This window comes from Vigna radiata, chromosome 7 (assembly GCF_000741045.1).
Source record: "Vigna radiata var. radiata cultivar VC1973A chromosome 7, Vradiata_ver6, whole genome shotgun sequence".
Classification (NCBI taxonomy): domain Eukaryota; kingdom Viridiplantae; phylum Streptophyta; class Magnoliopsida; order Fabales; family Fabaceae; genus Vigna; species Vigna radiata.
The window spans coordinates 31,930,386-31,954,322 of record NC_028357.1 but is presented as its reverse complement, the minus strand read 5'-3'; the positions used below and the strand labels follow the sequence as shown (position 1 = coordinate 31,954,322).

At 28.6% G+C, this 23,937-nt stretch overlaps 2 protein-coding genes across 2 annotated transcripts; both read left to right on the top strand.

Annotated features, from left to right (window-relative positions):
- Window positions 1-235: 235 nt before the first annotated feature.
- LOC106768065 (ethylene-responsive transcription factor ERF026-like) lies at window positions 236-893 on the top strand. Its single transcript, XM_014653032.2, has one exon. It carries the CDS (start codon window positions 351-353, stop codon window positions 891-893), a length of 543 nt encoding a protein of 180 aa, XP_014508518.1. The 5' UTR covers window positions 236-350.
- A 20,862-nt stretch (window positions 894-21,755) lies between these two features.
- On the top strand, window positions 21,756-23,051 carry LOC106767676 (dehydration-responsive element-binding protein 1E). Its single transcript, XM_014652614.2, has one exon. The coding sequence runs from the start codon at window positions 22,030-22,032 to the stop codon at window positions 22,771-22,773; it is 744 nt and encodes a 247-aa protein (XP_014508100.1). The 5' UTR covers window positions 21,756-22,029; the 3' UTR covers window positions 22,774-23,051.
- Window positions 23,052-23,937: the final 886 nt, after the last annotated feature.

Below are 23,937 nucleotides of genomic sequence, written 5' to 3'. Positions count from 1 at the left end.
CTCTATAATAATATTTAATTTCCACTATCCTTTCTCCAAAACCTTAACCAATGGAGCCCAGCTATGAGCCACCGTTTTAAAGTACCAACAAAACTAATCACCACTACTCACTCAGTTAGTCCGCGAAATTCCCACGCTTTTCACTTTTGCATACTACAATGTCTCCACCTTCCTTTCTCCATGTATTTAAACAAAGCTAGAGTAGAAACAAGCTAGCCATGCATGCATCTTCAAACACATATATAATACCACCAAACTGTCTTATTATATATGGATATCATTCTATATATATATAAATACTACATTCATAGTTGACCCTAGAAATTTCTCTAACAAATATACCTCCCAAAATGGCTTCATCCTCATCTTCATCAAAGAGACATCCCTTGTACCACGGAATCCGTTGCCGCGGAGGAAAGTGGGTCACTGAAATCCGTGAGCCACGTAAGACCAACCGCATATGGTTGGGAACGTTCCTCACTCCGGAGATGGCCGCCGCCGCCTACGACGTGGCGGCGTTAGCCCTCAAAGGCGGCGAAGCGGTTCTCAACTTCCCGGACTCAGTTGGCAGGTATCCAGTTCCCGCGTCAAAATCCCCTGAGGACATCCGCACCGCAGCCATTGCTGCAGCAGAACTCATGAAGCCTGAAGCCAGCCACAACAACGTTAATGCAGTAGCCCAGTCTGATAACACAGAGGGTTATGATTACGCTTACCATAATGTTGTTGGTCCTTCGTATGAAACTGAGTTTGTCGACGAGGAAGCCATATTCTCTATGCCGAGTTTGTTGGTCGACATGGCTGAGGGAATGCTGCTAACCCCTCCCAGAATGAGCTCGCCCTCTGATTACTGGACCGAAAATTCTGCTGGAGAAAATCTGTGGAACTTTTGATCCATCTAAATATATATATTAAGTAATTAATTAAAATAATATATAATGGAATATAACTCGGAAAGTTGATGTAAATTAATTAAGTAGGGCTACTTTGTTCTGAGACCACGTGTCTCCGTGTGTTTTAGTAGGTCTACTATAATATGTGTGTGTTTGTTTCCATGGCTGTGACTTGTGAGAATTCGTCCTCATTGGCCATGAAGCATTTGGTTTTGTGATAATTTCTGTTGAAGAGTACTAAAACTGGAAAAATGAGTGGGACATAAAGTAGTAGTAGTAGGTTGAGACATGAATAAGAAGATCCTAAAGTTTGAAAGCGCGTTCTTGATGTGCTGTCGCGACCCAAAATTTTATTTTATTTTATTCTCACTCTATCATTTTCAGCACTCTTCTTTTTTATAATAAAGACAGACAGTATTATTATTTATCTACTTTAAAATTATAATAAGATGTACGGAGTTGAAAGAAGAAAGGTACAGGCAGATAAAGAAATAGATAAAAAAAAAACGGAGTATATCAAACATATTTTTGTGTTCTATCCTTTCAGTTGGTCAAAATTCTGGATCACCAATAGTAGAATCCATGAAAATGCTCTCTTCCTTTACGTATGATCTTCTTGTTACTAATTTTGAAAAATCTTATATTTTGGAACGAGCATGGCGTTAGTTTTTTTTTTTTATTATTCAACAAGATGTTATTATAAGGTTTAATTCATATGAATGAAAAAATTAAAAGAGGTTTTATTGCCGTTTTTCAGTTGAACTCTGAAAAGGTCAAAGTAAAAAAGATGTCCAAATGAAGAAGTGTTTGTAAAAGTAATAAAGAAAGAAATATAATGAGTTGGAAGAAATGATATTTTATTAAGAAAAGTGTGAATGAAATTTGAGATTATACTATAAGAAGAGGAAAAGAGCGGTGGTCCCGTTAAGAGATATTGGTTATTGATTTAACATTTGCACTGTTTAGTTGTCTGAAATCATGGAGGTGACTTTCTCTCCATTTTGTTTATTAAACATATTGGTTATTGATTTATTTGTTAAAATAAAAATATATATATTATTAAGGATATGATTGTAGACATATTGTAGAAATTTGTCATCCATAGTCAAACTATCCATGTTTTTAACATTGCATTCCTCCTACGACTCTGGTCCGATCATAACAAAGTTATATATATGATATTTAAGATTAGTCATGCATGTTTAAGCAAGTGATGAGTTTTGGTTTCAAGAATATAGAGGACTACCACCATACACTTCACACTGGCAACTACAGTCCATTAAAAAAAAAAAAAACATCATTAACGTGTTTCAGAAACTTACCTCTATAGTGGTCAGAGACAGTGATTTCAAAAGCATGTTTGAAGCTCAAAGTCAAACGACAACCAATACAATAGAAAGAGGAAGCAAGGTTCAACAGTGAAACAAACACAATATACAAGTTTGACTTTCTTTAACCTTAGCAATGAATCTTTAGTCAAGTCTTAACACTATTGGAGCCAACCAACCCATTAATGCTTTTGCAAAAGGTAGCTACACTCATGAAGTTTTACATTAACCATGAAAACTGTTTTCACCTACATGCTTAAATATAAGCTCAGGCAAAATTATCAACTTGTCCAATGAAAAATTGTATGTTTTATCATTTTCACGAAATTGACATGAATGAAAAAGGGTGGTAGACCCACAAACTTTTTCTAACCAGTAAAAACAACACCACTTTTTACTTCACAAATATGTGTCCTTCTTCTCAAATAATAATAAAAATATTCTTTGACTTAACTTTTTTACATTTATTTAACATTATTTTTTTTTACTCTTTTTCTTCTTGAAAAAATATAAAACTTTACACTTTTATAATTATTTTATCTTTATATTATATGTTAAATGAATGTAAAAATTTGTTACTATACCATTACTCAAATAATAAACAAGGGAAAACGGAAAAGTTATGTAACAAAATTGTGTCCATAAAATAGAAACATTTAACCTTTCCTTTTATTTTCTCAACTGAAAACTAATAGCATTTAAATCTTTTAAGTACATCTTATTCTTTAAACTCTATTCATGAAATAAGTTAGACTATAATTTTAATTCACTTAAGCCTCTCTTAATGTTATTATAATTTTGTCTACTTTACTCTTAGATGGGTATTGTACAAATCCATTGTAATTTTGATGGAAAAAATCTATTCCAATACTCATATATGTCTTAATCCCTTTTCTTATTTGAATTACTTAAGTATCGCACTTTATTCTCTTAGTCGTTAGTTTTATAATTCCTCTTTATTTCTTTCGCTATATTTTTTTTTATCCTCTCTTCTAATTTTTGTTTGACTCAGTTTTATGTTTACAAAATTTAATCACTACTTCAAGATAATTTTATCTTATGATAACCTTAATTATACATTGTTTATATTTTATGCGATTATTTTCAAATGATACTCTATTAATTTTAGTGATTTAAATAATGATCAATTTTTATTCCATTTTAATTTTTTTTATACAATAATGTTTAACTCTCAGTTTTAAGTATACAATCGCGTTAATCTTTCATTCAATAATTAATATAAAAAAACTTCTCTTTAATCATAAATTTTTATTTCATTTAAATAACTTTTATTTCACTAAAATAACTTTTATTATCATTCAATTGTTAAGAGATTTTTCATATTTTTAAGGTACTTTTCATCTTATAATACCTTAATTAATTATTCAATTTTTTAATGGTTTTATTTAATGGTGTATCAAATCGTTTTTAGAACACATATTTAGTCACTTTACTTCTTTTTAATATTTTATTTATTGTTTATTTTTATTATGTAGAAGATTGTTTTGGTTATTGTTTATATAACTATTTTTATTTTTTAATTCATTCCATAAATGTAATTGAATAAAGATGTTTCATTTATAATAATTTAATGTTATTATCATGAATTTTGTTTATACCATTCAACATGATTTAAAGTTATATTGATAAGATATTTGTCTCTAAATTCCAATTATTATGAACAAAAAATGTAACACACACTCCGGATGTCATGATTACAAGTAAAAATATAAAATTTTAAAATCATAATATCTTTACAGAAATCCAAATTTTATAAATCTTTATAATTAACAAAAAAATAAATTATAATTCCAATTTATTCAAAATAAAACTCTAAATGAAATAGTTTATTAAAAAAATTGTAAAATTCATCAACTCTCGATCAACTCGTCGTGTTATATTGCATATGAATTATCTGCATTATGATATACTCTCAACGACACAATTTATACAATCTTCGCATGCACACAAACAAATACACATAAGGTAAGCTAATTAAGAATCAAATATAACTAAAACAAAAGAACTCACAAGTGCTAAATATTCACCATATTATTAAACACATCAATAATTCAAACACCATTACACATCATTACTATAAACCAGTGATCTCTCTCTCGTGCCTTATCATACCACTTGTTCATAAAAATCAATTAGTTCAAGTCATCTATCATTATAGCATAATTTGTTTCTCGTGCCTCTCAAAAACTTACTAGTAAAAACTTCATATTAGACACTATACTAAACAACGAGTCGAAATTGTTGCTTATTTCGGTATACCATTATCTAGTAGGGATTATGCGTATTGAATATAAAAATAAACATCACATAATTTTTATTCCAAAAATAAAATGTGATCATGAGAGTCGTTCTGACTTATTAGCATTAGTTCCTAAAAGTCAGAATATTAAAGTTTTCAAATATCTTGGACTTATAATTTTGCATTATGGATATGAAACAATTAACCAGATATAATTTTGAAAAAAAAAAAAAGGTAATAACCCAGAGCTAAATAGAGAAATATGCGTGATAATGTATTAATTAAGGAACAATACTGACATTTTCTAACTGATAAGAACTATAGATCCCTAGAAAAACCTCCTTAAACAAGTATTAGTTTAACTTTGGGCTAGAAAATAACATATAGTAAGAACATATAATTCCAAAATAACAACAGTATGAAAATTTGGGCTAGAAAATTATACATATATACCATTATTATATATAGTAAGAAAAATTACTTAGCTAAAATAATATCAATATACAAAAATTTATCTCATAAACTTTCGCCCTCACATTAAATGATTATCAAGGGTGACAGAACAAATATTGACTAGTATGCTACTTATAATCGTTGTCGTTCTATTTTGTAATACAATTTATTTTATATATAAGTTACCTTGGAAATAAGAAAAAAATCGTTCTTTCAGTTTCTGACACAGCGTTCTTATAGTTAGGTATGATTTCCCTATCATTCATATATATAGCTGATAAAAAAAGTTCTTTAAGTTTCTGTTCTTAGACGCAAAGGGAATGGGGACAGGGCTAATCATATTCCGACAAAAAATCTCAAAAAATTCATAAAGCATTTATATAACATACATATTGGTCCTACAATTTCTTTCTTACAAAGGGCTTTAAACAGTATGTTGTTTTTAATTATTACGATCCGAGATAAATGGGGATAAAACAACAGTGTAAATACCAATTGTTGATAACAGTATATCTCTTTTTCTTACAGAATAACAATATCTGCTTTCATATTGCTTCTACCAATTAAGTTGGCCAAGGATAGAAGATTACTGTATGATTAAGAATGCCCTGAATTTAGGCACACTAAGTTAATAAAATACATTCTATTATGTTGAAACGAGTTAAATGTTTGCATTCTATTATAAAACACACTATTAATTGTTAGTTAGTGTACTGTTATTTATTAATGAACTTAGTAACTAAGTTTTGCTTATTAGTTTATACAAGAATCTCATTGAAGAGTGACTTACATTTAAGTTGGAAAATAAAAGAATGTTTATGTATTTGAGATATATCTAAATTTAGCACGTAATATATAAAAAGGAACGAAGTAAAAAACTTCGACGAAGATTGAAATAGAACCATCTTGTGAATAAGACATTATAATGAAAGTTCTAAATATAATTATCTTCCTATTTAGTTACAATTATGGTTATATATAGAATCGTCATATCATTTCACTCTCCCTTTATATGTGGTTTTAATTTTTTTCTTTTGTCTTTAATGTACAGTACTGTAGTGTTGTTCTTTGTAGTCAGAAAATGAGAAGCTTTCATATTTAGATTGGTTTCTAATCCATGCTCAAGCTTTGAGCGATTCCGAATATTATCTCCCCCATCAACTATGACACTCTTAAAAATCACATTATTTTTATGATCTCATATATGCATCTCATTATTGTTATGTGTACTATACTCCAGTGATCGACTGGCTAAGAAGAATCTGGAGCCAAAACAGGCAACCGACGATGGTCAGATAAACACCAATCAGGAAAGGTAAAAATCATTAATGACCAATTAATATGTTTAATGGTCATATTAAATGTGAATATACGCTATCTATGAATGATTGACAGGTCATATTGTACAAAAATCTGGTATTAATGGACAATTAACATGTCTTATTGACTTTGATTGTCTGGTTTAATGATTAGTCAATGTGCTTGGCTACCACAAGCCTTATAAGTATACTGTTGACGTTCAGGTAAAATAACCTTGAACTATCCTAAATAAAATATAGACTTCTTTATACAACATATCTTACTTGAGCCTCGGAGTGTCTTTTGTAGGTCCACCATCCATTGGAGGATTGCGTTCTTAGAAAAGATCAAAACGATCGAAAGAGAGCATAGAAGAATGGTCAACCGACCCTCGAACCAATTCCACTGAATCGTTATCCATATAGGTTTCTAGAAAATGTTTCTATTATTATTCATCCCAGACATGTAAAACTGATAGAAATGTTGTATCGTATAATTATGTTCAAATGTGTTAAGACCTAACCGCCTATTACATAGGTTCCAAACCGAGTTAGACATCTTATAATTTAAAAACAAATGTTCGATTGTTACATCTTCTTTGCAAACACACACGTCTTACTTGGTATCATTATTCCCTTGAAGGTTAACCCTTATTGCAATTCTATTGTGGTCCATTCTCCATATGAAAGTTAATCCTAATTGCAATTCTATTATCGCCCATTCCCCATATAAAGTGTTTTACATTAAGGATTGCATTTTTTCTTTATAATAATTGAATGTTTTTTCCCAATATATTATTTTGTAATGTTTTGTGTCCAGACTTGACTGTATATTTATTTGTGTTTTCTTTTCTCCATATCCAATTGTCTTGACCCTGTATTTTTTAACTATAAAAAATAACTATTATTGACGGCTAAAATTCATCGAAAATGTCAAGAATCAATCAATAATGTTTATTTTTTGACGGACTTTCGACAGGCTGAAATTCATTCATAATAGTGTAGTCACTAACATTTATTGATGGAATTTTATATTCATCAATATTACCAAAAGAAAAATATGTCAGTGGTTATAGAAAAAATTAGGTGATAATAACTGAAAAAACATCCTTCGATAAATATGCGTTCTACTTCATCTTCTTCTTCCTCTCTCTCTCTCTCCTTCTTCTTTTAGCTTTTCCAGTCCAGAAAAATCAACACATTTCATCAAGCATAAAAGAGAAAACCCACAAGAAACATGAAAACTAGATTAGTTGTTTTAATTAGAATGCATCAGCACGATAACAATGGATGTTTCTTCTTTCCAGGAAGCAGAGCTCTAGCAATAATAGTGACTTCATTGGAGTGGCTAGTCAATCCACAGCTCGCGGTGACTTCTTTGTCACATGATCTAGTTCATCGTCTGTGGTGGAGCGAACGACTCTTCATCGCGGTAAGTTGCCTCTTCTGGAGTTGCGGTAGGTTTGCTTGTGGTGTGTCTCTCTAACAATGATTTTGAGAGTCCCAATGGCTTTCACTGTGTCTTGTTCGAGTTTCACAATTTTACAACGCACTTGTGATTTAGTGGTTCATGATGGAAGCATTTCTGGTTCGCAAAATGACGTTGCTCAAATAAGAGAGATAAATGGATGACTTAGAAAGAAAGAAAGTGGTTGAAAAATTTGTTACTTTTTTTTATGACTTTATCGATAGAAAAACTCGTCAATAAATGAAATATGTATTACTGACATATTTTATCAACGAAATAAATCTACCAATAACACCTGTCGATAAATTGCAAAAATTTGTCAATAGTTCAAAGAATTTTTATAATGTTGGCGAATCCATTGTTAAGTTGTTCCTCAATGATTTAATATGAGGCAACTACCACTTAAACAATTTCCCCCTCCACTTTAATTATAACTGCAGCCAAAAATCCATACTTTTATATCTCAGCGTTATATACTTCGGTTGTAAAATAGATATTATATCTCTTCTCTACACTAAAATAGATATTATATCTCTTCTCTATACTAGTGATAAAAACCTTAATTCAATCCAATTTATTTAATACAAAACAATCCACTTATTAGTTTTTTTCATTTACGGACAGTTCATAAAAGTAATATATTTTTAAAATAGTTATTATTATTTTCAAAATATTTTAAAATTAATAATTCACAAATTATATAAATAATTAGAGTTTGAGTGTCTCATTTAAGGTTGAGACACAGATGTCATGATGATATAGGTAGAGCCAACAATGTCTTGATCGAGAATTAAGACGATAATGTTTTACGGACCAAGACAACGATATTGTAATGGAGAAAAAGTCATTATGGACATAAGTGCATGTCGTGACCAAAATTTATTTGACGACAAAAAGATGGTCGATGATGCTCAACTAACAATTTTTCGATCAAAAACAAGATCGGTTAAATGTTATAGAAGCAACCGCATAATCTTATAAATTTTTACAATTAAGTTTTTTTTTTATTTTTTTTTTGTTAATTTTAATCAATTAAATTAGTGCTATCAAAATGGATTGAAAAACTTGTGAGTCAATTCAACCCACTTAAGAAAATTGAAATTTTGATTAGAGTTAATTTAAAGTTTGACTAACTAAGAACCAAACTCATTTGGATTGAATCTGTACTGAGTCGGGTTGACTTGTCAATCCACCTAATTTTGTCTTTTGTGTTTATTTTTATATTATATTTGGAGTTTAAGATTATTTTGGATTGGATTTGGATTCTATCATATGCTTTTTTATTTTGAATTTTCTTTAGTATTTAACATCATTTTGGATTGAAGTTAGACAAAATTTGGTATTTTTTTTAATTAAAGAAAAAACTTATAATTAATTGAGTCAATGAGTTAATCCGTTTAATTTATCAATCTGTTTGAATTAATTGAGTTGAATCGAGTTTGAATTTTTTCGACTTTCTAGTAAGTAAACCAATTTGGATAAATTTAATGAGTGGTTAACCAATGATTAAACCAAATTAGATTGATATTTTTTAAAAGGCCTGTTGAATTTTTAAAATTAGGGAATGAGTCATTAAATACTAGTAAACTGCATGAATGAATTTCATCCGTAAATCTTTTTGTTTTTTTTTTTATAATAGATAGTTTGCTGAATTCAGTTGCGAATGATTAGATAAATGAATGGTTTATATATCTGAATATAAGATTATGTACATGCTACACGGAAATACCAGATGATTCTGGACCGTGTAATACTAAGTGTCACATACTCCGGAGAAAGCTTCTGATAGGTTTAGAATAGCAGAGATATAAAGAGTGTTTCATCATACACCAGCATGATTGCAACAATTTCCATGTCTACAGTATCAAACAATTAATTAAATGAAAACATCCAACCGTGCACGCACTGGTCCGGTAGGGTTTATGATTCAACAGTCATGAAATATGCCGGACGAAGAACGTAAAGATTGAACAAGTCGGTCATGAAAAACATCGTGAGGACATTATCTTCAATGTCGTGTGCTGTTGTTTACGTGGAGTGAGTTTATTGATCGAAAAGGTTATACGGGTATTGATTTATTTGTCTGTGAGGAAATACATTTTTGAGTGATGTGCAGAAATTTGAGCAGCAAACTTTGAAAATAAGAAGCAAAAGATTTTGACTACAGTAGCGACATAAATGGCCGACATCTTTGTTAGGGACCCCACGTCTCTTTCCTTCATTACTCCAACTCTATCTATATCTATGGAGTTTATATGTGTGTCTTACATATATATATATATATATATATCAACTGGTTTGGTTTGGTTGGTGACCTCTCTCTTTCTCTCTTTTCCTTTTCTCCCACAAGCTTTTAATATATTAGAGCAAATCATCTCTGTACATATATATATATATATATACACACACATGTTTAATATCTCCATCAAGCCACAGATTTTTTCAAAAAGATAAACTGAAAGGCATGAAGGGATTCTGCTGGGCCATTGTCAAACCAGTTGATGCATGTCAGAAAGGTGGATTTGAATATTGAAATTTGAAACACGATCCTTACGCGACCGTTTCTACCACCTTTTGCGTCTTCCTTTTTGTTCTGTATACTCTCAGTTTTCAACATTTGATATTGCAGCATGGCACATAATATTTTTTTGTCATATTTTTATCTTTTTATTCAGTATAAACATTTCAGGATCTCAAAAGTTTGCTGATATGGTGGGGATTATCTTTTATTTATATATTGTTTTCCGGTTCTATTTCTAATATATGTGATTTTAATGTTATTACTTGTATCATCTTAAAATATAATTCATATTCTAATATATATATATATATATATATATATATATATATATATATATATATATTGATAGTTTTAATTTATGTTGGATTTTGAATTTTGCAACAAACTTCCACACATATTTTGGCTTAGTACACAATTAATATGGTATAGGAAATCTTTTTTAGTAAATTTCAAATAAGGTTTTGACATCATTTTAGTTTAAGTTTAAATTATTTTGTAACAGCAGTTATAAAATAGTATTTTTAGACATTTTCAAAATTTGTTATAAATTGAAAAAGAAAATTTATTGTTCCTATGTTTAAACCATTATTTTTCATATATAAATATCATTAAATTTAAATCTTGATGATGGTGATGGTATATATATAGTAAATTTGAATTAGTTGACAATTAAAAATATTGTATATATTTGCACTGTATACAAAAGTTCTATAGATATCATTACATGCACATGTATAGGGAATGTCTGACTTGTAGACCAAATTATTGTTATTTCAATGCACTTCTAACACATAAGTAAATTCTTTTACAGTTTAAGCCTCTTGAACGGTAAGTCAACCATTCATTCATTTATTTAAAATATCAAGTAACAAATTGGCATTTTACAAAGGACTATAAAAGTTATTTTGTCAAAAAACATTATAATTTGACATATGAAAATTATTATCATATATATAGTATAAATCTCCCCGTTTTATCTTAATGTATTACCAAAGTAAAAGATATATATTATCAATAAATTCGATATACATTGGGTTTTGAGGAATCTTTTAGTAATAATTCTTTAAGTAAGTATTATGAGAAGTGAAGTGTATATGGATAACAATACTGTTGTGAAGTATTTGGAATCATTAAAAAAATGTTATTTTTAGAATGTAATAAAATATATAGATGCGGTTGAGAAAGTTTCTGGAAAAACTTCTTTTAACAACATTTTTTTAACCATTTTTTGACAATGTATATGTAGCAATATGTTATTGGTCCGTTTTAAATATTTTTTAAACATAAATTCAAATAAACCAATAAAATGATAACACGTGTCCTGTTATCAAAAAAGTTATCAAAAAATATTGTCAAAATATCATTATCCATCATTTTTCTCTAACGTAAGTCAAAATATGAGTCAGAATAAGTATAATGAAACAACTTTTTTAGTTTTTGGGGTATGTGTCCTGTTAAGTGTGTACAATCTTTACGCATATAAACATTAGGTTCTTGAATTAAGGTATAAGATATACATCTCCTCATTTCTTTATGAATTGTCTTAGAAAAATATGTTATTTGCACGTGGCATCTAGATTTTCTTTTTAACAGTACGAACATATAAATACTGTTATATATATATATATNTATATATATATATATATATATATATATATATATATATATATATATATATATATATATATATATATATATATATATATATATATATATTGCAGATGAAACAAAATAAAATTTAATAACGAACAAAGTTGAGTGTTCAGTTCCTAAATGTTTTTGAAAGGGGCATCCTGCGAGACATAATCATATATTATTCCCTTCGACCACATTTAAAAGGTTAACTGTATCTGCTCAATTATCACTTCCTCCTTTTCTTTTTTACTCATCTTTATGATTTTGGTTTTGAAAAGTAAAACATTAAAAGAAATACCATAAGAGAGAAAATTTGATTTTTTAAGCTAAGTAGGAACAAAAATATTATTTTTTACCCTTATCCAGAAACCAATTATTAAATAAGAGTTATAAAATTACTATATATTTTTCGTTTTGCCGAGTTAAAATCTTGATGTCAAGTCCCGTCAAAACTTAAAACAAAAATGTAAAATGATTGAATATGTATAAAGTTTTACATCCTAACTTCAACTATTTCCATTGGAGGTCACAAAACTTATAAAACATTCAAATCATACAAGGAGATTGGTCAATATCAACTTTCCAAACTCTGCCGAATCATTTAAGGTCTAAAATTCACTTCAAGTCTAAATTTTTCCATAATTGTTTAGACAATTTAAATATTAATAGTACATAAATATAAATCATTTATCTCTTTATCTTAAATATATATTTATATATAGATTTTAAAGTAAGTTTTTTATTAATATGAATCTAATTATAATTTAATTATGAATAATTATATTTTATCTTTAAATTAATCAATATTAGAATTAATTTTTTCTCACTCTTAATTGACTAGTTTACTTTCCTAACTCTTCAGTTTAGAGGATGATTTATACAAAACTAAGTAAAGACTAGTCATTTAATCTGGGATTTACCATATAATCGTATGGTAAAAAAAAATAAAGATTTCATATATCGAAAAGTACTACAAAGAAAACACTATATACTGTGTGTAATGTGATTCTTCTACAATACAAATTTAGTGACGTGTTTTACAAATCATAAGAATTTTGTAGTGCTACATAATGTTAAATCTTGTGCAGGTTTAAAAAACATAATATATATATATATTAATTTTTTCATAAATATTTTAAAACAAGAAAAATATAAAAAATTGTATTAATTAAATTAACTTATTTCCAAGTTAACTACTCGGTTCTACTAATTTCTTTAAATATTTTATTAATTATTGGAGATTGGATTCAAATTGTCATTATAAATATTTTATTAATTATTTGACATCTTTTATTAAATTATAGTTATTGGTAAATTATTTTATTATAATTAATAACGAAAACTTGTTTTTGTAATAATTAATGATAGTATGTTTGATCCATTATGTGTTGTATTTTTATTGATAATCTAAATATATTTGATCCATTATGTTGTATATGTTGATAGTATTGTCAAATCAAGTGGTTAATTTGGTTCATTACATATTTGAGTAAGATAAAATTTAAAAAATATTACAAATTTTAATACGGACTAAAATGGAACCCAATTCACAAAGTTTTTACGAGTTTTAAATTTTTAATAGTTTTAAAAAATTTAGGAAAAATTGCATAAATAAGAAAATTAAGGAGTAAATTTAACAAATAATTGAAGAAAAAAAGGATATATAATTGGTCCAGTAAAAAAACATTAATTTTTTTCAAACTTAAAAATAATTAACATGTATTTGAGTTTTAACGTTTTATTAAAGTAAAAATTAATGGTAATATATATATAATCCCAATCTTCTACTTTTGTTTTTTTCTATATGTTTAAAATATTTAATAGTTAGGTTTAATACCTATTTAGTCTCTCTTTTCGGAGGGTTTGTTCAAAGTGGTCATTCCTTTTTAAAAAGTTCACTAAAGTCCTACTTTTTGCAAAAACTGTGCAAGTTAGTCCTTTTTGCTAACGACGTTAATTCTGTTAACGGCAAAACTGTCAGCCGGCAAATATTTGATGACTTGTACAAATAAAATTCGTTGTAGTCCTCATATTGGTTTAAAAATGTTTATTATGGTCCCCTTTTACTTAAAAAAATGTGTCAGTAACTAAAGAAATCTGATGTCTCACATGTTTTGCGGAGCCAAGATCATCATGTCATCTTATAAGGGTAAGCCATTTGTACTGTGTTTAATACATGTTAAAGATTTCACGTGTGATCTAGTAATTCATGCGGTAACCTTTTGGGAAACTACAATCACAAATAATTTGAAGTTTATCAGTGTAGTTTCACGTGTTATATCAGTAAGTGTGGAGATGTGAAAAAAGAACTCATCAGTATTGCAATACATGAAATTTTAGTTGCTGCTTTTAGAGAAAACCACAAAAATTTTCACAAGAGGATTTTTCTTTGACAAATTTGTGAAGTCGCTTCCTGTCTCTAAGTAGTTGAGCGCTTGATCGAGCATTCCAGCATGGATGCATGCTGCTAAAACACCCATAATAAACATTTTTAAAGGGGGACCACAATAAACATTTTTAAACCAACACGAGGACCACAATAAACATTTTTAAACCGATATGAGGACTACAACGAATTTTATTTGTACAAGTCATCAAATATTTGTCAGCTGGTAGTTTTGCCGTTAGCAGAATTAACGCCGTTAGCAAAAAGGACTGACTTGCACAGTTTTTGCAAAAAGTAGGACTTTAGTGAACTTTTTAAAAAAGTGAGGATCACTTTGAACAAACCTTCCGAAAAGAGGGACCAAAATAGGTATTAAACCTAATAGTTATGTTCTCGCCTTAATTTTGAGTATAAGAGATTTTATGAACACGTGACAATAATAAGATAATGTTTTGATCATTTTTTCCATTTGGAAAAGTCTTCTCGAGAACGAAATATCTATATCTGTAAAGACTGTCACACACTTAAATTAAGGAGAGTTAAAATTTATAAATGGTAATGAGTGTTATGAAAGAATATTCTTAAAAATTATTAGTTGTATTTATAGGATCAACTTGTACTATATTTACTTAAAGAATATAATAATGATATAATAAATAAAAATAAAATAATAAATAATAATCTAACTATGCAACTAGTGAGATTTAGTTATAACATAAGAATATGACTCAAATAAGCATAGCTACGTTAGCCTCTTCTATGATGAAACTAACGTATATAAACACATGTAACAATAATTAAACACTAAACACATCTCAATTATATTAACAATTAATAAGATTCAAATAAAACTAAAGTTATTATATTAAAATGATAATTTTTCCGATTTACTAAAAGTGGAATAAATTACTATTTTTTGAAGAATTAATTATTTAAAAAAAAATAACCTGTATACTTTAATATTATATATTTTAAGATGAGACCAAATTAAAAAGCATTTAAGAAAAAATAAATTGGTCCGTTTTAAAAGTGCGTGGGCCTAAAATGGACCACCACATTTCTATCGGCCTCGGGCTTGGTGTCGATGCATTGTAATAAATTGGACCCTAAAAATGGTATAGGAAACCCAAGAAGTTGACCCACAAAATTCTCCAAAAATTCAACATATTCTTGAGTAACTTCTTTCAATTGTTTTGATTGCTTCGTAAGAATTCTGGACTGAAGGTGCAAAAATGTTTGGAAATAAAAATTCACAAAATTCTATCATGTGCTTCGTTAATAATTCGTAATAATTGTTTTGTTTAGATTTAAATTATAAAAGTTAATAATTTTTTTATTTTAAAAAAATTATAATTAAGTGGACTAGCGAGTCAACTTGTTTACCCACCAATAAGTGGTGGGTCGGGTCGGGTTCGAGTTTTCTTTTAGCTCGTTAATAAATGAACTGAGTTAGGTTAGCTCACTAATTGACAAACCTGTAGTGAGACGGGCCGAATGGTCTGTTTTGACAGCTCTAGTTTTTTCATTCATCCTAAACCCTAAATTCTGATTTTGTAAAATCCACTAAAAATAGTTAGAAAATGGTTTTTGACTCAATTTTCTTTTTTTGTATTTCTATTAGGTTGTATTTAAATGTGGAGTGTTTACATATGGCATATTGGTCAAAAATTTAGAGTTATCCATATTTAGTGGTTAAAAACTTTAAATGGTTATAATTTTGGTTTAATCATTTCTGACATCCCTATTTTCGTAGGATTGTCTCAAATTGGTTCTCGTATTTTTTTTATCTCAATTAGGTCCCTATTTTTGTAAAATTGAATTAATTAGAGTCTTACCGTTAAGTTTTAGTACGGCGTTAAATTTGTTGAATCATGACATGCTGACAAAGCAAATTTTAATTACGTGGCATGAGACTGAGTTAGGTGAAATTTTATCATGCATTAAATAATTAAACCTAAAAGTTTTAAATAATTAAACCTAATTAATACTATAACTTCTAACAAAAATATAAATTAATTAAACCTAATCTCTTTCGCCACACACTTTCAGAACCTTGTTCAGCATCGTCGTCTATCACTCGTCGGAGACACCGCCTTCACCAGCTTCAGCACCTTTTCCTCTGTCGCTGCTCCCAGCTCCGCCTCGCTAACAGCCTCGCGTGAAACCACCATCTTCTACAGTGGTCCACGCAGAACTCACTCCCCGAGCCTCTACACGCCATCCTCCTCCACAGCAAGCTCCACAACATCATTCACCCCCCTTGGGTTCTTCAAATTCGCGATGCAGAAAAGTTGATTCACATCAGCGATGAAAACCAAGTCGTTCCCCCAAAACACACAATCCACAACGGATGATGGCAACCAGGCTGCCGAAGGGCGCAACGACGACCTTGGTGCGGGCTTGCCGTAATAGTGGTTGTAGAGGAATTGCCACTCCGCAGCGACAGAGACATTGGCCATTGAAGGGGTGGAAAAAAGAGGGCAATGAAATTGATAGAGTTAGGGTTTGGAATTGAATCAGATATTGAACATTGATTGTACTATGGCAAACAGTTCAGGGGAATTGGGAAGAGGAAAGTCGTATACTTTTTTTCTAATTCCTTAGTTAAGTGTTAAAAATGTATAATGGGACATCAGATCTGTGTTCTTTGTTCCTAATTTCTTAAACGCTTGTCCCCAAATTCCACTTCTTGGCCTCTAAAGGCGATTCTGTTGAGGAGGGTGATCAAAGGCATGTTCCTTTTCAAGTATTTGTTTTGGAATGTAGATAAATTATTGTTGATCTTGAAAGATGTATTCTTTTCAGATTAAGTGTACTGTAATTCTAGTTTTCTGTATTTGGTTGAGCTTCTCAGTTCTTTGTGTTGAACTTTCCATGGTAACAAGATTAGCCAACAGGAAGAACGTTTACTATTTGAGATTCTGTAATATATAAATTCCTTATGTTGTATTGGATGAACGAAAATGAGACATTGATTGCCTGTGTTTGATTAACAGAAAAGATAAGATATTTTTGAATGATCTGGGTGAAACCACTGCAACTTCAATAACCTTAACAAGAAGAAGGAAGACTCAAGGATCAAGGAACAAGACAATGCTTTAAATTTCACTTAATGCATAATAAAGTTCCACCTAATGCAATCTTGTGCCACGTCATTAAATTTTGTTTCGTCAGCATGCCATGATTAAGCAAATTTAACGCTGTCCACTGAAACTTAACGGTAAGGTTTTAATTAATTTAATTTTACAAAAATAGGGACCTAACTGAAATATAAAAAAATATGAGGACCTATTTGAGACAATCCTACAAAAATAGGGATGTCTGAAATGATTAAACCTATAATTTTTACAACAAACCTCGGATTAAGATATTTTAAAATGAAAGTTGTTGGAAATGGGTCGACGAAGATGATTGAGGTTTGAAATTCACTTATTAACTACATACTATAAGAAAACAATATTTATTCTAAGTCAAAACTCAAAGTTAATAGTAAGGGTTGATGCTAAATAATTATTAGTAACATATTTGTGCCATGTACGTAACTCTAAAATCATGGATACTAATTTGATAATGTTAGCATTTAAGACCGAATTTAATTAGCCTCGGTTTAGACATTTTTAACTCTTCCTTAAATTTTAAATTGATTTCTTTATTAAAGTAATTTAACAAACATAAAAGATAATTATATGGAGAAAAGATATGAATATCGATGGAAGAAATGTTGGATGGAAGAAATGTTGGAATGCAAACAAAGTCCCACATCGAGTAAAAGAAGGGTTGGTCAAGGATTTATATACACATAAATATCTTAAATGGTAAGAGACCTTTTGGAGTAATATCAAAAGCAAAAACGTAAGGACTTGGCCAAAATCAGTAGAGATAAATGAGTATGAAAGATGTGAGTGTGAAGGGAATTTATAAATGTGAATGAAGAGGATACTTTAATAAGATTAATATAGAAAATAAGAGAAAAATTATAAATGAGATGATTTGTCATTCTTAAATTTGAGTTATTAGATTAAAAATAACCTATGATCCATATTTAATATAAAGCACGTACACAAATTATTAACATAAATCTTGTCTTAATCAATACTAACATAAATAATAAAAAATAAATAAGATTAATATTTATTGAGTTTATACTAACTTTATTTATTTTAGTTTCTTTAATATAATTAGTGTGTGCTAAGTTAATACTAATTTAAATAAATAAAATATCAAATATAAATAAGGTTAACGGTTTGTTAAGTTGATATTTATTTTAATTTTTTTTATATGTTTAGTATCTCTTCAGACATTAATTAAAATAAATAAAATATTAAAATTTAATAAGATTAAGATTTGCTTAACCTTATTTATTTTTAGTATTTTTATTTTTATGTTTTTAATACTTAGCATTGCTACATAACGTCAACTTAACTTAATATAATTTAGTTTTAGTATTTATTTTAATCAGTATATGTGAAGTTGATATTAACACAAATATTTATTTAACAAAAAATTATAAAATAATTTTGTTGTTTTACGTTGTGTTAGAGTTAATTAAGCTGATACATCACAATTTAGCTTATATTAATATTTAGAAGATAAATTTATATTTTCTTGTAGTAACATGGTAGGCCAAGGTAATAATATTTTAAAGAGAATTTCACATAACAAAATCGTATTTGGTAATTTAGAGGGGAAACTGAAAAACGAAAAAAACAAGGAAAACGTTCCTTCCTGTTTGGAAATAAACTCGTATTCAAAGAACTATGGATTTAATTAAAAAATAAACGTGCTCGCTCCAAATTTCCTTCAATCATCCTAATCATGTAAACTTCCATTGTTTTCTTAAGAATCACGTAATATTATTTTATTAAATATATAACTTCTACTTTTTAAAAGTCTTGAAAATTAATCCTTTTCATTTTTTTAATGAATAAAAATGAAAAACATATTAAATATATATAAATTTTTTATTATAAATACTTTTTACTTTCAGTAATGATTTTTATTTGTTTTAGGAGACCAAATATTTTTAATTTTTTTTTAAAATTCGTATACTCAGTTGGGCAAAACTAGCTTAACTATACTACGTTAACTATACTGCAATAAACTAAAAAAAAAATTATTAGAATAATAATTGAACCATGAGTTCAGTTTTAAAAACTTGAACTTGTATAAATTAATTGCTAATTGAACTGTTCCTCTTATTTCTTTTTTTAATTTTTCCCTTTGTCTTTTACATTCTACTGTCACTTTTTTATTTTATCTATTTAAAAATAAAAAATTATGTATGATAAAAAAAATAAAAAATCATGTATGATAAAAAAAATTGTATAATTTAAAATTTAAAATTAATATATATATATATATAATTTAAAAAGTTAAAATATCTTTTAATTGCTTAATTGAAGAGTAAAAATAATTTATATATTATAGAATTTTATAATCAAATTCTTTTTGGCTATGCCTTACCATCGATCTCAAGCAATTAATTTACCAATTTTTTTTTAGTTGTACTTCTCCAACCAAATTACAAGATGATTTATTTTTGTTTTTAAATTATATAATTTAAAATTTGTTCTTTTACTTTTTAAAATGTATAATTTTAGATTATATATCCAGAAAGTAAAAAATAACTTTATTTTGTGATTTATATTTTTTAATTTTAAATTACATAAAGGACAAAGTAATAATTTTTATATTTATGAAAGTATAGACTTTATGAACACGAAAACCATGGGTATTTAACAAACAAATAAGGTAAGTGGTTGAAAATAAAAAATCAATCTCACATATTATTATTTTTTATTCAATAAGTTAAGAATATTAACTATATCAATAAAATAAAATCATTAAAACGTTAAGTGACGTGGTTAAGGAGGTTTTAGTCATTTATATTTTTACTATAGTATATGTGAATTTACTAAAAAAGAAGGGTGGTTAGTACTTATCTTAGTTGTCTAACACCTAATAGTAAAAGTATTTGTTTGCACATGAGAATGGTTGAAAGAAATACATTTTTCTGTACTTTTTTATGAAGATCCTAAAGAACTTGATAAATTTGAACAAGATGAGTTTATATGATAAATTTTTATATTTTTTAGTCTATATTTTAAGTTTTAAAAAATTTGAAATATTTTATTTTATTTTTGTAGAGATAACATCTTAGGATGAAATGATACCTCCAAGTGTTATTAGTTTGAATGATTAAAGATGTGTTGATATTTTATATTTTATAATACAACTTATTTTTGAAGATGTATTACTCTTTGAATTTTTTGTTTATGAGAGGACCTATATGCTCTTGAGTAGAGACAAATATTTTTTATCTACTTGGTTATATATATATATTTTGTTATTTATAAAGAATTTATGTTATGAATGAAGTGAATAAATACTATTTTTTAATTTTACAATTAAAAAATATTACAGTTTGATTCAAAATTAATATAATTTTGTTTAAAATTAATACAATTTAATTTAAAAATAGTATAATTCAGTTCAAAAAAATAAAATACATAGTAATTCAGTTTAAAAATAATTAAGACACATAATAATTCAGAAATAGTGAGATACATAGTATAATTTGATAGAATAAAAAATAGTTTAATTTAATTCTACTAATTTTTAATTCACGTCAAGCAAATTATTTTTTAATTTATTGTAGGTTTTTACAGTTTAGTTAATTTTAAATTTTAGTATATTGTAAGTTTTGACAGTTTAGTTAATTTTATATTTTAGTATATTGTAAGTTTTGACAGTTTAGTTAATTTTATTTATCCCTAATCAACATTAGATGGCCAAATTTCTAACCGATTTAAATTCATTGCTTTACTTAACATATAACTGTTTATACAACATGGGTATATATATATATATATATATATATATATATATATATATATATATATATATATATATATATATATATATTTACCATCTTGACATAAATCTAATTTAACTTAAGTTTAACATGATTTTGTTCATATTAAGTCAGAACTTAGATTGATTAAATAGTTTTCAAATTTAAATTTTTTTTATTGAATTTTGTTGGTGTTGTATTTTCAAAATATATTTATGAACACTGATAAAATATGTTTTAAAATATATTAAAATGACTTTAAAAAGTGTATATTGTTAATGATATGTAGAAGACAGAACAAAAAATATTAAATATTTTTCATGTATGTATAAAATAATTTTTACATTTCCATTTTTTAAATAAATTTCTTTTTTTATAAATAAATAATTTTTCTTTGTTGGTATTTTGATTCGATGAAACTTTTTCTACAGTAAACTTTTTTAACCTGGTGAGTGTTTTTAACTCTGACCCATGTAAATGAGGCATAACCGTGAGAACTATGCCAAATTGAGAGGCATACAATATCATGTTTGTTGTTTTACTGTGTGAAAACGGGTACTGTTAGTGTAAAATTGGAAACACGTATTGTACTCTGGTTCGCCAAACAGCCAAATGGTTCAAACCATTGGCGTTGATTGTATTATATGAATCTGGTCACTGCAGCTTTTAAGATGGTACAACCGGTCAAAGTGTTAACTTTCGCAGGTTGCAGCAGATAATGACAATGTTGCGAACGTTACCAAGCGGCAAACTACCCGTGTCCGTGTCTACATCGTAGCCACGTGCGTCAATTTTCTCACTTCCCAAACCTCAAAATGTTACTTATATTATATTCAACACCACTGGTAACATAGTCCACTCACATCCTCTCATTTATCAGTCAGTCAATTTCACAACTCAACCCAATCAATCCATTGCAAACATTTCTCTACAGATGAACGTTAATTCCACACAATCATTACCTCACTCCAACAACGCTTCCTACTTTTCCTCCTCCCCGGAAACAACCTCCTCTCTCAACGCCCTTCACTCCGACGACGAACTACATGCATTAGCGTCCGCGCGCCCCAAGAGACGTGCAGGCCGCCGAATCTTTAAGGAGACACGACACCCCGTCTACCGGGGGGTGCGACAGAGGAAGAACAACAAGTGGGTCTGCGAGGTGCGTGTCCCCAATGACAAATCCACAAGGATTTGGCTCGGAACGTACCCAACCGCTGAGATGGCAGCACGCGCGCACGACGTTGCCGCCCTCGCGCTCCGAGGAAAGTCCGCTTGTCTCAACTTCGCCGACTCGGCGTGGCGGCTGCCCTTGCCGGCGTCTACAAATGCGAAGGAGATACGGCGAGTGGCGGCGGAGGCTGTTGTTGCGATTGCTGCAGAAGACAGTTGCGTCGAACAATCAGAAAACGAGAATGTGAATGCCGTGGTTGACTGCAAAGTTAGCAGCTTTGGTGTCTGCACTGATGAAGATGGCAATAGTAGCAAAGTGCTGCGGGAGTTTGGTGATTTGGATGAGATAACAGTACCAGTTACATTAGGATTTGATGACATGCATGAGTGGCTTCAGAACTTGGCGGATGAGCCTCTGCGATCTCCTTCTTTTTTAACATATGTTAGGGACTGGACATGTCTTGAGGATGATGTTGAAGTTTCTTTGTGGAGCTTCTCCTTCTGATGCGCATGCAATTATGCGTTTTGCTGTATGTAGTCTGTAGTTTTCTTTGCTTTCCTTTCGTCTATGGTTCTTGTACAAGATCAGCAATTCTAGCAGGAACGAGACGATGCAGGCAGCTACAGGAAATGATCAAGTGTAATAGAATATTGATTTTAAGTATATCGTTTTCTTATATTAAATTCTTGTTTATAATTGATTATTTTTTACTGATTTTAATTGAAATTATGATATTTGTATAGATGTTCATATTATACTATTTGTATTTCTGAATTTTCTACATAGTTTTATAGTAATTTCATTAATCACTGTATTCATTTTCAGCCTCTAAAATATGACTCATACTCTGGAAATGATACGTTTCGATCGTTAATTAATATTTAACAGCAAATTATGTATGATGAGTCACTTCAGTGACAGAAGACAAATAGGTCCAACTCATTCATGAGAAAGCACGTTTTGTTAGATAGCTAATGAGAACGATACCAAAGATGCACAAGCATCACTAACGTAGAAATTCTCTTCTAAAAATCCTTCCACGCTATTAAATGTTAATCATGTGCGGAATTTGAACTTTTAACATAATTCCAACCTGGAAACATAGATACAGACTTGAGAGAAATAATAAATTATAAATATATATATATAAAAAAAAAAAAAGCTAAGAAAAGGCAATGAATAATGATTTAAAGATTTAATTTGACTATAATATTTGGTGTGTAAGGGACTTGTGAAACACTTTTCACCTTAGCTTCTTATTTACCAGCAAACTCATTAACACAACGGAGGAGCAAATCAGTTGCAACGGTACCATATTGTGACAAAAAGTTATGTGATTGTATATATATATATATATATATATATATATATATATTTTTTTTTTTTTATATTTGCTATCTAATCATATATTAAAGAGAAGACATGGATTGACATGATATGTCATGTTTTCTATATATTTTAATATAATCTTTTATATGTTTAGTTGTTAAACTTAAAATAACTTTTTAATGCACGTAAATATTCATAATGTTCTATGCAACTAAAAAAGAAATAAAGAACACGATTTTTTTTCACGTTAAATATTTGACATTCAGGATATAATGTCATTTAGTTTAAAGAGATCAACTTCGTATATGGCGTTTGTAGCATAAAAATATATAATATTAT